At 46.0% G+C, this 14,456-nt stretch overlaps 1 protein-coding gene across 1 annotated transcript in view; it reads left to right on the top strand.

The window, feature by feature from the left end:
• The window catches only part of LOC147883708 (phosphoglycerate mutase-like protein 4), a 54,142-nt gene that overhangs the window by 20,914 nt on the left and 18,772 nt on the right, over window positions 1-14,456 (top strand). The window contains exon 4 of the mRNA XM_087398452.1: window positions 2,950-3,081. Within this exon, the coding sequence (XP_087254578.1) occupies window positions 2,950-3,081 (132 nt within the window). The remainder of the gene's footprint in view (window positions 1-2,949; window positions 3,082-14,456) is intronic.

Raw genomic sequence — 14,456 nt, 5'->3', positions numbered from 1 at the left:
TGTCCTACAGACGTGCATGACCATTTGTCAGTTCCCTACTGGCTCCCCTTCTTTTCCAGTCATCTGTTGCACATTTTGTAGCTTTGTACCAGCTCCAGCCACCTGTCTTTGCTGTCGCAGACCAGATACAGGCCTGTGAATGGACCTGCACTGCCAGTCTTGTAGCCGTACAAATTTGTACTAGTTTGATGTCCTCTATAGGACTTACTGCAGCAGCTTTGTGTGCTGCTTACATGGCAGACTGTCTGCTCTCTCTGGTCTGCCCACGTGGCTTGCCTCAGACCCAAACTATGCTGCTGGTATAGCTCCCCCATGTCCTCATCATTTTGGGACTCATAGGTGGGGAGTTGACCACAGTAATCCCAACACAAGGATGTACAAGATCTTAGTAGGTCTTGAGTCTATCCTGATCTTATCCATAACATGCCTACAGGTTTTTCTTAAGGTTGTGCCATCTTATACAGAATCTTCACTTTTCAAGAGGCCATTGATTGGGTTCATTGGGAGCTTAAACCTATTGCAATCCTTCGAGAAGGGTGATAGGGTGGATTGGGATGAGATCAAGCCTTTTAGTACTGAGGTATAGGCCTCACAACACTTTATGAAGGTGGCACGATATACACATTTGATGCTCATAGGGGCTTACATTGGTGAGGCTTTCCTTGCTCTCTTGATCAATCCTTAGGGATGTCCCATAAGGCCCTTTTGGTTTGTAGCGGAGACTTTTGGCTACATTTTGAGATCGAGGGTAGGCTTGGTAAAGATATGCCTCCAGGTTTGACAAGAGGAGGAGGTACTAGACTTTGAGTTTGCTTGTGGAGGGCTTGCTTACCAGCTTGGAGAGGGGCAAGAGGCAAACCGTATTGGATTCTTACCGCATAACCTCACGTGCCCAAACCAATTGGCATATTTAGTTGCATTCCTCATAGAGATAGAGCACTCCCTCACTAACCATCATAGCCTCAGCCTTAGCAGTTTCAGCTTCACCTCAACTTCAGCATCATCATCATCATCACCACCATCATTGTCACTGACAGTAGTTTCAACATCGACATTGACACCAATGTTGGTATCATTGACGGCTTGACGTGCCCTCCTAGTCACCATACCCCTTATGCAACTGCATCCCTCTATGCCTCTCATAGTACGCCTCCTTCCTATCTCGTCAGCCAACCACCATTCCCCTCTATAGTCAGACTTGCCTCAGCTACATTCCAGATGTCTTCCCACCTCTCTCAGTCATTTACCTCTATGTCCCTATTCCCCATCACTCATCCCGCATTCATGCCCTACCCATATTCGTCACTCTAGGACACCCAATCCCATCCGGGTCTTGTGAGTAGTTTGTAACGGAGGTTCGTCGTCTCCGTGCACAAGAGGATAGCCTGATACATAGCCTCAGTCAAGAGATATTACAGCTCCATAAGGAAGTTGCAGCTGTAATAGTGACAACCCCGAGCAGCAGTGGAGGCACACACAACCACCATGAGGTTAGCTATTGCAGAGACGTCAAAAATGAAAAAAATGGAATTTTCGAGGGCCAGTTACGTGCACTGTGGAGTGTACTTAAAAAGTGCAAAACCCAAAGTGTGGTGCGCTTTCTGTGAACCACGAGTGCTTTTTTAAAGTGAGTGTTTGTGAGAAAAGTGTTTTTGTGTGTGCAAACTGCGAAGCAAATGCGAACGGGAAGATGACTACTCTTTCCAGTCTAAGGAGGGACTGGGCATCATTGATCCTTAAATTCAAAGGAGAGCCCTTTTGGCCAAGTTGATCATATGGACCTCACTACGCGCGAAGTGCCCTAGAAGCTCTAAGTTGATCATATGGGCCTCACTACACGCTAAGTGCCCTAGAAGCTCCTTTTATAGTACAGTCTCCTTAGGAGTTTGGAGGCACATTTGTGTAGGTCTCATCAAAGCCAGTAGGGAGGAGGGACAATAGAGAAGTGTGTGCTTCTTTATAGGGTTTTCTTTTTAGGGAATGGACACTGGGCATACTCTTTGTGTGGAGGCCAACCCCTTTAGACTAGATAATGTCATTTGTAGTATGTATGATAGTCGTCGTTTGCTAAAATTTGAGGAGGAGATGAGTCCCTATAGAATTGATCCTTCACAAATTGAATGTAGTCACAACTCTTTGGAACCTAGATATCCCAATGATTGTCGTGAATGTCAAGGAAGAGAAGTCCCAACCAGAGTTTAGTGTCCGCCTTTGGATTGCATATACTGGGATTGTTGATATGAGAGCTCTTTAGTCATGTAGCTACCTGTTCTTCTTGTTGAGAATTTATGACACTTTTGTATTGGACGCCTTACACAACACGAGCAACCAAGGTTTTGGCTAAATGGTATCCTCCTTTATGTGGTAGAACATGACATGTACACTTTTTGTGGTGCGAAGTTTTCTTTGAGCTTGTGGGCGGATGAGTATAGTATAAATATTTCAGGTGCGTGCATGTGAGACCCTCAAATGCGGGTTTCTACTAGGGATATTTCTTTCAATGACTTAATTTTTCCAAAATCTTTGTACTGTCTATGTAGTAGAAATTAAAACTCAATTCTTGCTGAATAGTATACGAGATGAGTGAGCACCATATTTCATATGGATAGGTCAAGGAATTTGTAAGCACTCCTGGAAAATATTTTACAAATTGTGTTTGAAAGGTTGATGGTAGTGTGATGTTTGCCCAGGAATTTATAAGGTTTCCTCTTGAAAACGTATTAGAAATTGTGTTTGTAAAGGCTGATGGTAGTGGGATGTTTTCAATTCTTGGCATGAGTAGGACAAATTTGTACCGTTGTCTACTATTGTGGACATCGGGCGTTATATTGTTTCACATAAGTCAATGCGAATATGTATGAAATGATAAGTTTAAAAGCATAGGTTTCACACAGTACTTGTGAATGATGGAATTTTGAGGTTTTGATTCTTGCCAAAAATGACTTTCAGGTAATCTTAATGGCCGCACTACGTGAGAGGCACCTGGGTCAGCTTCAAGGTCTTCCTAGAAAGGAAGCTCATCGCCTTCAGCCAGAGGCCTATCGAGCATTTTGTTCCTCTAATATGAATGATCCGATTCCTGTAAGTATAAAAACAGAAATCATACCATAGGAGCTCAAAAGAATTAGTAATGCTCTTAATGATTTTACATATTTGGACAGCTGCTATTCAAATGCCAAAGGCCAGAGAATTTATGGCGACAATCCCCCAAAAGTAATACAGTGCTTTTGGAATGATCCAAGTTATTGCTCCATCTTGGTCAGATGATTATGGTAACCTTACAGAGTTTAATGGAGATAAGGGCAGGGCACATTTTGCATTGGAGTAAGATTTGGGGAGCGTACATTTTGCATTGGAGTAAGATTTGTCTAGAGCTTGGATACAATGTAGTACAAAGAAGCACAAAGAAGTTTGAACTTTGTATGGATGCAGGATTTGTGTCTTTAGTATGGGGATATTGTTAGAGTTAGTCACTCCCTGTAGAGAGGGCAAGAGGGCTTCTATGTGGGTGTGTCTACCAAGAGGGAGCAGCATTTCTCAGTGTATATCTGCAGTTTAGATGGGGGTTAAGACAGGGCACAATGCCAGGGTTAGAGGCCACAATTAGAGCCTCTTTTGAGGCACCTGGTTTGAGGCCAGTCAAAGGCCAGTTAGGGGTTGGTTTGGGACCTGACCAGGGTCAGCCCTTCTGACCAGGTCAGGTTGAACCTGACTAGACCAGATCAGGTCAGCCAACCAGACCTGGTCGGCTCAGTCGACCAGGTCAGCAGACCTTGTTGGCCAGATCAACAGGTGGTTGACCCCCTATATATAGGGTCATTCAGCCCTAGTTCTCTGTAGTTGTTTTAGCAGTTCTTGGGGCAGTCTTTTGTGCAGTCTCCAGCAGATCTTGGACAGTTGTGTGTGCAGTTCCCAGCCCTGGAGTTGTGACGAAACTGAGGTGGAGTCTCTTACCGTGGTTTGGAGTGTTCCTAGGTGCAGCTCCAGCCTTGGGTTTGTATCAGTTTGTAGGTGCAGTCCAGCCTACCCCTCATGATTTGGGAAAATATGGAGTTATTTCTTCCCAATCCATAGATTTTCCCGCCTTTGTACAACTAAGGAATCTTTTATCACTCAATGTAGTAATTTGATCACTTTGTTAATACACAAGAGGTATAATCCAAAAAGAATAATGAAAAAGTACTCACAATCTTAGATATGAAGTCTTTTATCTATGGTGTATTGGCCTTAGGCATGCTTAGAATGTGATTGAACATAAGCTGAAAACAAAAAGCAGGGAGCTGAACAGTCTGTTTTCCTTTTAGTTTCGAAAAAGAGTTAAATTCAGTATGCATGTGCTTTCTAAGTAAGGAATCTAATATTGCATCATTGTAGGAAGCGGTACATAAGTGTAAATGGTTCCTTTAGTTTTTTAATTTATCCATTTTGTCATTCTTTCTTTCATTCATATATGAAAAAACACAAATAAACTCTCTCTCTCTCTCTCTCTCTCTCTCTCTCTCTCTCTCTTCTCTTTTTGTCATGAAAATGAAAGATTAACCATACCACAAATTTATGAGCCACAAAACCATAAGTGAAAGAACAAAGAAAAACATGAACAATGGGAATAGGGGAGAGAGAAAAGAGAGAGTGATGCCTAATGGGGTTCAATCTGCCCCCTCTAGATGGTGGTTCTTGCTTCCCATCTAGAGTATTTATAATATTTCATCAAAGTACAAAGAACCAATAATAGTATATGCAAAAGCATCCCTTTTTCCCAAAGTAAGGGATTACTTTTACAAGGCCAGTTTGGGCTCACTTTATCCAAAATGATTCACGTCCCACACTTTTTACAAAGGCACTTTGGACTTGCTTTATCTGAAAATGGTTTATGCCTTCTATCACAAATATTGACCAAGATTTTTACAATATCAATGAAATACAAAATTGGCCCATGGCCATATGCTATGCACCACGCGACACCTCAATCGGTACTTGCACACTAATTCCAATCCTCGTCATTAGTTCCATCACGTGTACTCAAGCCGCCAATTACAGAACGAATCACCGAATCAATCAATCTCAATATTCAAACATAACACCAATAACACTAGTGGCATCAGTATTAACATGGAATCAATCACAATACTGACCATCTAGCATGGCAAATCACAGGCTAGTTAGGCATCCCTAACTAAACTATGCAAAGCATCGACCCCTGCCGCTGTGGATTACTTTGCCATAGTCATACTTGGCTAAAGATAAAATAATATCCATAGCCAAGAAATATCGGAATACAATTCCATAACATCCCTCTTGCCTGGATTGCAACTGACCTCAGTTGCATGTAAGTATTCAAAGTCAAAGATCCCATGACTCTCCAAGACTCGATTCACCTTGTCTTGGAGCAGGTGTATGCTGTGCACCATGATTTGTGCCAGATAGTGGTACCTAATCAATGTAGGAACACATATGCTCTTCATGTGCAAGTCTCTATCCTCGATAGCTCATTGTGGCAGCAAATGGAGGCCATTATGATTGGTTTGAGGCCACTAATTGTGATGTTGCTTGTGACGGATGCACCCTTCGTCATTTATACCACTTGACGTAGAGGGTATGTATGGAGCTAGACAAATGTACCACCTTTCTACATCTAGGTGACTATATTTACTAATGATGTAATCCGAAAGCTACAATACCTAATTTGAGAGTATGTATGGAGCTAGACAAATTTACCACCTTTCTACATCTAGGTGACTATATTTACTAATGATGTAATCCGAAAGCTATAATACTTAATTTGAAACTAAAATTGATAGGTTAGACTTTGTTGCTTAGTACTTACTACTTACATAACATGCTTGTGTAATGAGATTGGTTGAGATCAAGGCTATTGTGCAAGAAAGTTGGATGTTTATGAGCCACCCCATCCATGGCACGGCTGCTCTTTTCGATCAACTTCATAAAACTCATGATCTATTGATGGATAGCCAGCTTGTGGATGCTCGGCATTCATATATGTCAAGAGTATTCCAAGAGAAAACTCGAGAGCATATAGATGAAGAGCTTATTACTTACAATATAATGGGTTTGGACCAACCTTCTCCAAAGCCACTGCGAAGAAGAAATAGAATTGTGCAGAGCCCATTAACTGGTGGGAGACTTATGGTTTTAGCACTCCCAACTTGTAGGCTCTTGCTTTGAGGGTCCTTTCTCAGTTTTGGATTACTTTCTTGAATCCCAATTTGTAGTCTCTTATGCACTTCGTAAAATCAGCAACTTCTTAATTCTTTTTTAAATTTGAATCTCCATAGGATTGTTTGTCTTGCAACACAAAAACTCCTCTTGCTCCTTCATAGGCACACCCTTTGTAACTGAGTGTGTTTTCACAACCCAAAGGGCCCAGAGAGAACTATAAACAACAAACTGCACAAGTGACATCAAAGCTGGAAGAAAAACTTAACACTGTTCCTCTGACACCAATCTAGGCACACCCTCTGTGGCTGGCTGTCTATCAACCTTGAGTGGCCGAGGGAGAAACTTCGAACAACCAAAAGAGCAAGAACAAGCTCAAAAATGACAAAAGGAGGGTGAGATTGATCGTAGTCGTTGTCATGACAAGAGAAATCACTAATCCGTGATTAGTAGACATTAAAACATTATTATTTATTATACGCCAATGGTGTAACAGGTATATGTATTTATGATGGACACCGACCGATTTGCTATGGCGGTGGATCGTCTCAGTAGATAGGACTAGTTGAACTAGAGCCACTGCTTCAAACGGCATCGAATTTGGACATGTGACACTTATTCTATTAATAAAAATGTGCACACATGTGTCTAGGTCCTAGGGGCAATAGGAAGGGAAGGGTGCATTAAGGTGTATTGAATGGTACATACATGGGTCATAGGCTAAGGGTAGGTGTAAATGGGAAGATGGAACTTGAGTGATCTCAAGGGACATTAATGAAAGGGTATCACCCTTTCATTGTGAATCTCACATAGCATTCTTCATTCACATTGCATTCATCCGCCATCTCTCTCCCACCTTGCATGTAGGTCGAAAATAGAAACAAGTACTCTCACGAGGGCGCTCTTCCCCATTGGAGGGCGAATCGGCATTCAAATTCTACATGCATTGCACACATTTGCATTCTTGAGAAAGCTGGTTCTTCACAATCGCTGTCCTTGGAAGAGGGATGAGCTCTACCCTTGCACCTATCCTCTCTCTAGGCTCCTAGCAAGCACAGATGACCCTCAATCGCAATGGAGTCGAAAAAACAGCAGCAAATAGACCCGAATCAGCTCCATATGCCTTCAACCAGCTCCCAGGTGTTCAAAGTGGAACACCTCTAGGGGGCAATAGAATCACAAGGTAAGAGAGCAGTAGCAAGAATCGGCAACTAGGAAGAGGAGAGGAGCTGAAAGCAGCGTAGAATGTTCGCAGGAGGGCAGCAGTGAAGCGCTGAGCAGCAGAGGAGCAGCCTCGAAATGTAGGAAGGAGAACCGTACAGCAGAGAAAGAACCTCGAAATAAGCACAGGAGCAGCCCGTACAAGCAGTTGGCACCTTGAAATGCGTGCAAGGACTGTCCGTACAGCTTGAGAGCAGCCTTGGGAAGTGTAAATTCTGTCCGTACAGCAAGCTTATGCAATCCATAAAGCGTTTATGAAGGCCGTACAACAACATGGAGACGCCTTGGGATGTGTGCCAAGCTAGAGAGAGAAGGAGACCCCAAAACGCGTGATGTTAGATAGATAGAGAGGCGTGATAATCTGTACTCTATGGTTTTGGCCTCCAAAAGCGTCTAGAAGGGTGAAGGGGGAAAGAAGCATGCATTGAGGATTGCTACATGGTCTCTCATTAATGCTCCATGTTGGTTAGTCCTAACCCTCCCAACCAATGAAACGTTGGTTTTCCTTGGGCCCAACAATTAGACCCCACTTAGCCTTGCCTTGACCTAGCATTTGGGCCTAGTGGGTGCACTTCAAACTGGACTAGGGACTTCTAGGAAGTTGGCGCTTCCTCTAGGCTAGTCCCTCACGGCCAAAATGTCCGGGTTTTGCACATTGAAATTCACGTCCCCATGACATACCCTCCTCTTGAAACCTTGTAAACGTCCCCGTTTGCATCCAGCTTTTTGATTGGTTCCATCAAAACTTGTAGCAAAAGTTCCAAGGGCAAAAACAAGCACTACTCAAGATGCATTATCCACTTCTCTTATGGCCAAAGGACCCACAATTCGTGGTACATCAGGAACATACCACAAAAGTTCACAATCCAAACCACACATATCCACAAGAATATCACAGAAAGTGAACTGATACCTTTGGCATACATGCAAACTTACAATAAAGACCATCACAAGCATGCACTATGTGGCAATGACCGCAGTTTACCACTTCCTGTTCTTTTTATTCTTAGCAGGTAGGGCTTCCTGCTCCTCGATAGCAGTGACCGCAGTATGCTATCCTTACTAGTGTTGCATATACATGATTTGCAGAGCGCGGGATAGCAAAACCATAAAGTACATAGTACTTGTACCTAGACCTAGGACTAAGTGTCCTAGGTGTCACGTAGGACTAAGTGTCCTATGTTGCATAAAAGGCACACAATAAACTAAGTGCCTATACCAATGCCTACAAGGCACATACCAGGGCCTATAGGGCATCACTAGAACTAGGAGAAGATGGCCTACATGGGTGACCCCTTTAGATCCTGCTATGGTCATCCTCACCATCCGTCCCCCTCCCTCCGCCTTCCCCCCTCCCCCTCTGCCCCCCCCCTCCACCTCCTTAGCAGGTTCTTTATCTTCCCCCCCTTCCCCTCCCTCCCTAGGACCTGCCTTGATGACCTTGCAAGCGGGCAGGAGTAAGACAATGCCCCCTTCCGCTTTCTCGTCGTAGCATCCCGTCCCCTCTTCATTCTACGGGGGAGACAGAGGGAAGGGGCTCGTCCTCCTAATAAGCAGCTTCCAATTTCCAGCCTGGGTGTCCCTTACTGCGGGAATTTTGGAGATTGGGCCTTGGAATTATCTTGAGATTCCAGACTCTTACCCTCTACCCCTGGAGGTAACGCTTGTGATCTTGCAGTCCCAGAAAGGGGGTTCGATTAGCGTAGTTTTCCCAGACACACTCAGCTTGGAGATTCCAATTCGCCTTCACAGGGTTGGAGAAGTGGTCCCCAGTGGTGTTTGATGCTATGCTGGGAGATCGGATTTCACGCATGATGGATGGGTGGATGGGGCCTTAGGGATTGGACCTTTGGCATGCTCATCGTGCTGAGGTGAATTTTTAGCTGTGCTTCATGCGGGAGAAGCCGATGTGTGGTTTGGCGGTAGGGGTTATCAGATTGCCGCTTGAGACAAAGATTGATCATGCATAGTACTGGCCACTCCATAAGTGTGCGGGGATTTGTTCAGGGTGGAAGTCTCCTTCATGATGAAGTGGGCACGGAAGATTGGCATTGAGCTGGTGTCCACCCTAGTATGCCAAGGTACAGACACGGACGACTCGCTCTCCAAACCCTCGGCAAAGTCACATAAGGCAGTTCTTCTGGAACATGTACCCACTCATAGGAGAGCCTTGTTCTCTGCATCCCTGTCCTCATGAGTTGGACCATAGTGAGTTGGAACATGCACAGGCTCCATGATTGTGCTCGTAGTCAACCGCAGTACCTGATCCCTTGACAGGAGCTGCAGAGGGCAATGTTTGGGCGGGCAATGGACATCCTTTTGATTCAAGAGCATATGTTCTCAACATCAGACATTAGACGGCGACACCACCTCCTCCCAGGGAGAGACCCGGAGGTGTGGTCCCCTGTTGTACGACGGAGCGGAGGGGTCTGCATCTCAGTCTCACAGACAGTGCATCTCAGTCTCACAGAAGCAGCTCTACCGAGATTCTGGTAGGCACCACGATGTCAGACCACTCTCCCGCAGTACTCCACTTAGAGCAGCCCCGCATGGTCTTCCCCAAAAGGAGATTCCAGAGGACCTCCTACAGGTTGCGAGATTCAGCAGGTTATGGCAGGGATTTGGTAGCAGTCAGAGGCGGCACCTGGTGAGTGCTGGGCTTCGTGGGTGGCCGATGCGATCCAGAGGAGCAGTGAGGAGTTGCAGGCCCATGCCCTTAGACGGAGGAGGGCTCTTCAGGAGCACGAGCGGGCACTGTGGGGAGACCTTGCCTCTAGAGAGAGGCTCAGGGAGCAGGACCCAGGATCCCATTGGCTTAGTGGTAGGTTTGAGAGCGCGCGCCTTGAGATTCAGGACACGGAGATTCAGCGGGCTGAGTTCTCCTGTCACTCCTCCTGGGCCGGGTGGGTAGAGCAGGGGACAGGATGGGAGAGTCCAGGATTGGGATCCTGAACGTGTATGCCCCAACGTGCAGATAGCACCGTCCGGCCTTTTGGAGGAGGCTGACTGAGAGTCTTCCGGATGTAGACTCCTGGATTGTTGGAGGAGACTTAAACAACCTGGAGTTTAGGGAGGAAAAGTAGAGCAGTGCCTCATTCTCTGAGATGCTAGTAGCAGAGCAAAGAACCTTGGGAGTAGTTCATCTTCATGATGAGTGGAAGAGACCCGTGGCGAGAGATAGAGTTCAGCAAGATAGCTGGCAACGCCCTCTTCTCTTTCGGGCAGAGGAGACACGATGGACTGCTAGAGAGGCTAGAGTGCTTCTACATTGGGGACTGGGCACTGCACAGAGGTGGCTCTACCGGGATTTTGCACCACGATGTCAGACCACTCTCCAGCAGTACTCCACTTAGAGCAGCCCCACGTGGTCTTTCCCAAAAGGGGGTCTGCATTCCAAAGGACCTCCTATAGGATGGGGAGATTTAGCAAGTTATGGCAGAGATTTGGCAGGAGTCAGAGGCGGCACTTGGTGAGGGTTGGGCTCCGTGGGTGGCCGATGCGATCCAGAGGAGCAGTGAGGAGTTACAGGCCCATGTCCTTAGATGGAGGAGGGCTCTTCAGGAGCGCAAGCGGGCACTACGGAGAGATCTTGCCTCCAGAGAGAGGCTCAGGGTGTAGGGCCCAGGATCCCATTGGCTCAGTGGCAGGTTTGAGAGCGCGCACCTTGAGCTTCAGGACACGGAGATTCAAGGGGCTGAGTTCTCCTATCACTCCTTCCAGGCCGGTTGGGTACAACAGGGGACAGGATGGGAGATTCTAGCATTGGGATCCTGAACGTGTATGCCCCAGGGTGCAGATAGCACCGTCCGGCCTTTTGGAGGAGGCCGACAAAGAGTCTTCCGGATGTAGACTCCTGGATTGTTGGAGGAGACTTAAACAACTTGGAGTTTAGGGAGGACAAGTAGAGCGGTGCCTCATTCTCTGAGATGCCAGTAGCAGAGCAAAGCACCTGGGAGCAATTCATCTTCATGATGAGTGGAAGAGACCCGTGGCAAGAGACAAAGTTCAGCAGGATAGCTGGCGACATCCTCTTCTCTTTCGGGCAGAGGAGACATGATGGGGACCGGGCACTTCACAGAGGCAGCTCTACTGGGATTCTGGCAAGCACCACGATGTCAGACCTCTCTCCAGCAGTACTCCACTTAGAGCAGCCCCGCGTGGTCTGCAAGGAGGTCCGCATTCCAGAGGACCTCTTGCAGGTTGGGAGATTCAACAAGTTATGGCAGAGATTTGGCAGCAGTCAGAGGCGGCACTTGGTGAGGGCTGGGCTTCGTGGGTGGCCGATGCGATCCAGAGGAGGTTCCTTTCTTTGCAAAACAAAAAAAACAAAGGCATCCAGCCTCAATGCATAATTCCATAGCACAAGACATCCAAAAATCCAGCACATATCCAAGTGCATAATCCATGGCCAAACTAGCAACCATAAGCAAAACAAATTCTCTGGCAAGCTGACATCCAAATCAGCAGATATTCTCTGGCAAGCTGCTCTAGGAATCCATGTAAACAAACTAGGTACTGTCCAGCAACAATCCCTTTGGCACAGAAAGTTTGCACACAACCCGGAGCTGTTTCCAACAACTAGCCTCAGCCACACAACTCTACCCAAGTTATTACCCTTGCCAATCCTTTGCTGCCCGGCGATGGATAGTTTAGCTGACTAGAATACGGAAGGAGATCCTCCATGTACAAACTGGTAGTGAATTCCATACATTGAAACCTTGCTGTCCAAAGTTGACACACAGCCTTAGACCTAGCAACCAGTGTCACAAGAAACGACTCTAGATTTTGCCAGGAAAAACGCCTAGAAACAGGTTTAAAATTTGTAGTTTTTATAAATTATATAGCAAACATAAATAATTATCTCCAGATTCTCTCTCTCTCTCTCTCTCTCTCTCTCTCTCTCTCTCTCTCTCTCTTTCTCTCTCTGTGAAAAGAGCTCTTAGATACACACTGAGCACTCTCAAAAGAGTCAAAAAAAGGGAAAGTTTGGCACCAGGGTGTTTCGCCCGATGCATTGGCGTTTCAGCTGTTTCGGCGAAACATTTCTCCTGGGCGAAACACGTTTTCTGGTTACACTGCTAGCAACCAACTTTCAGGTTCATAGAAAAACATGAGAGAGATTCTATCCCACAAGGGCTCTGTACTGTGTTTCACTACCAATTTCCACTGTCCAAGCCAATCATTGGCTACAACATGCATCCAATTCCAATGCACACTAGCACCCAACTGCCAAGCAAGGCTAAGGCATTTCCACCATTTGTGTCCAACTGTGAGTGGCATTGCATTCCACAAGTCCAAACAAATGCTCAAATGGCCTCAAGGCATAAAAAATGCAACACAAAAACTCCTCTGGCTCTTTCCCAGGCACACCCTCTGTAATTGAGTTTCTTTTCACAATCTGAAGGGCCCAGAGAGAACTTCAAACAACAAACTGCACAAGTGACGTCAAAGCAGGAAGAAAAACTTAACACTGTTCCTCTAACACCAATCTAGGCACACCCTCTGTGACTGGGCGTCTGTCAAGCCTGAGTGGCCAAGGGAGAAACTTTGAACAAGCAATAGAGACAGAACAAGCTCAAAAATGACAAATGAAGTCAAAAGGAGGGTTAGAACGACTGTACCCGTTGTCCTTGGAAGAGGGACGAGCTCTACCCTCGCACCTATCCTCTCTCTAGGATCCCAACAAGCAGAGATGACCCTCAATCGCAATGGAGTCGAAAAAACAGAAGCAAATAGACCGGAACCAGCTCCAGATGCCTTCAACCAGCTCCCAAGTGCTCTGTTTAAAGGCGGAACACCTCCAGGGGTAGCATAATCACAGGGTAAGAGAGCAGCAGCAAGAATCAGCAACTAGGAAGAGGAGAGGAGCTGAAAGGCAGCGTAGAATGCTCGCAGGGCAGCGGTGAATTGCTGATCAGCAGAGGAGCAGCCTCGAAATGCAGGAAGGAGAACCGAACAGCAGAGAAAGAACCTTGAAATACGTGCAGGAGCAGCCGTACAAGCAGCCGGTACCTCAAAATACGTTCAAGGACCGTCCGTAAAGCTTGAGAGCAGCCTTGGGAAGCGTGAATTCCGTCCGTACAGCAAGCTTATGCGATCCGTAAAGCGTTTATGAAGGCCGTACAGTAGCATGGAGGCGCCTTGGGATGCATGCCAAGCTAGAGAGAGAAGGAGACCCCAAAACGCAGGACGTGAGATAGATAGAGGCGTGATAATCCGTACTCTATGGTTTTTGCCTCCAAAAACATCTACAAGGGTGAAGGGGGAAAGAAACATGCATGGAGGATTGCCACATGGCCTCTCATTAATGCTCTAAGTTGGTTTGCCCCCCACATTAAAGTCTTAACCGTCCTAACCAATGAAACATTGGTTTTCCTTGGGCCCAATAATTAGACCCCTCTTAGCCTTTCCTTGACCTAGCATGCATAGTGGGTACACTTCGAATTGGACTAGGGACTTCTAGGAAGTTGGCGTTTCCTCTAGGCTAGTCCGTCACAGTCAAAATGTCCATGCGTTTAGTTGCACATTGAAATTCACGTCCCCGTGACAGATTGGTTGCATTTGGTCGACAAATCAAAGCTGGTCAACAGATCAAGGCTGGTCGGCAGTAGGTCGGTGCAAGCAAGGATTAGGTCTGGTGTGAGGGGGGATTGGTTTTCCAGACCTGGTCAGCTAGATCTGGGCCCCTGTTGGTTGATCCTATGGGGAAATCTTGTTCTATAAAGGAGCATGTGCTCACATATAGCATCCTGGGCAGCACACTGCTACATGGTGACGGATCTATGTGGGAGCTATCTGCAATCTAAAGAAATTTTGACTGTTCTACTCCGTTTACTTCTAAGTGCTTGTGAGTTGTTTCTTGTGCACACAAAATTGTTAGAAGTGGATAACTATGCTTCCTTTGAGAGTCTTGTGTTGCATACACCATACACTTATTATATTTCTGCTGCATGGATTCTCTAACATGGTATCAGAGTTATCATTCTGAACTAGTGGTTCGTGTTGAGATTCTCTAACAATATTCCAATCTTATGAAGGTACATAGATCGTATTGCATAAGA

The sequence above is a fragment of the Dipteris shenzhenensis genome, chromosome 27, assembly GCF_047967505.1.
Source record: "Dipteris shenzhenensis isolate YYH24624 ecotype China chromosome 27, Dip_SZ_1.0, whole genome shotgun sequence".
In the NCBI taxonomy this organism is placed as follows: Eukaryota; Viridiplantae; Streptophyta; class Polypodiopsida; order Gleicheniales; family Dipteridaceae; genus Dipteris; species Dipteris shenzhenensis.
The sequence above is the reverse complement of the archived record's forward strand: the minus strand, read 5'-3'. Positions and strand labels throughout refer to the sequence as shown.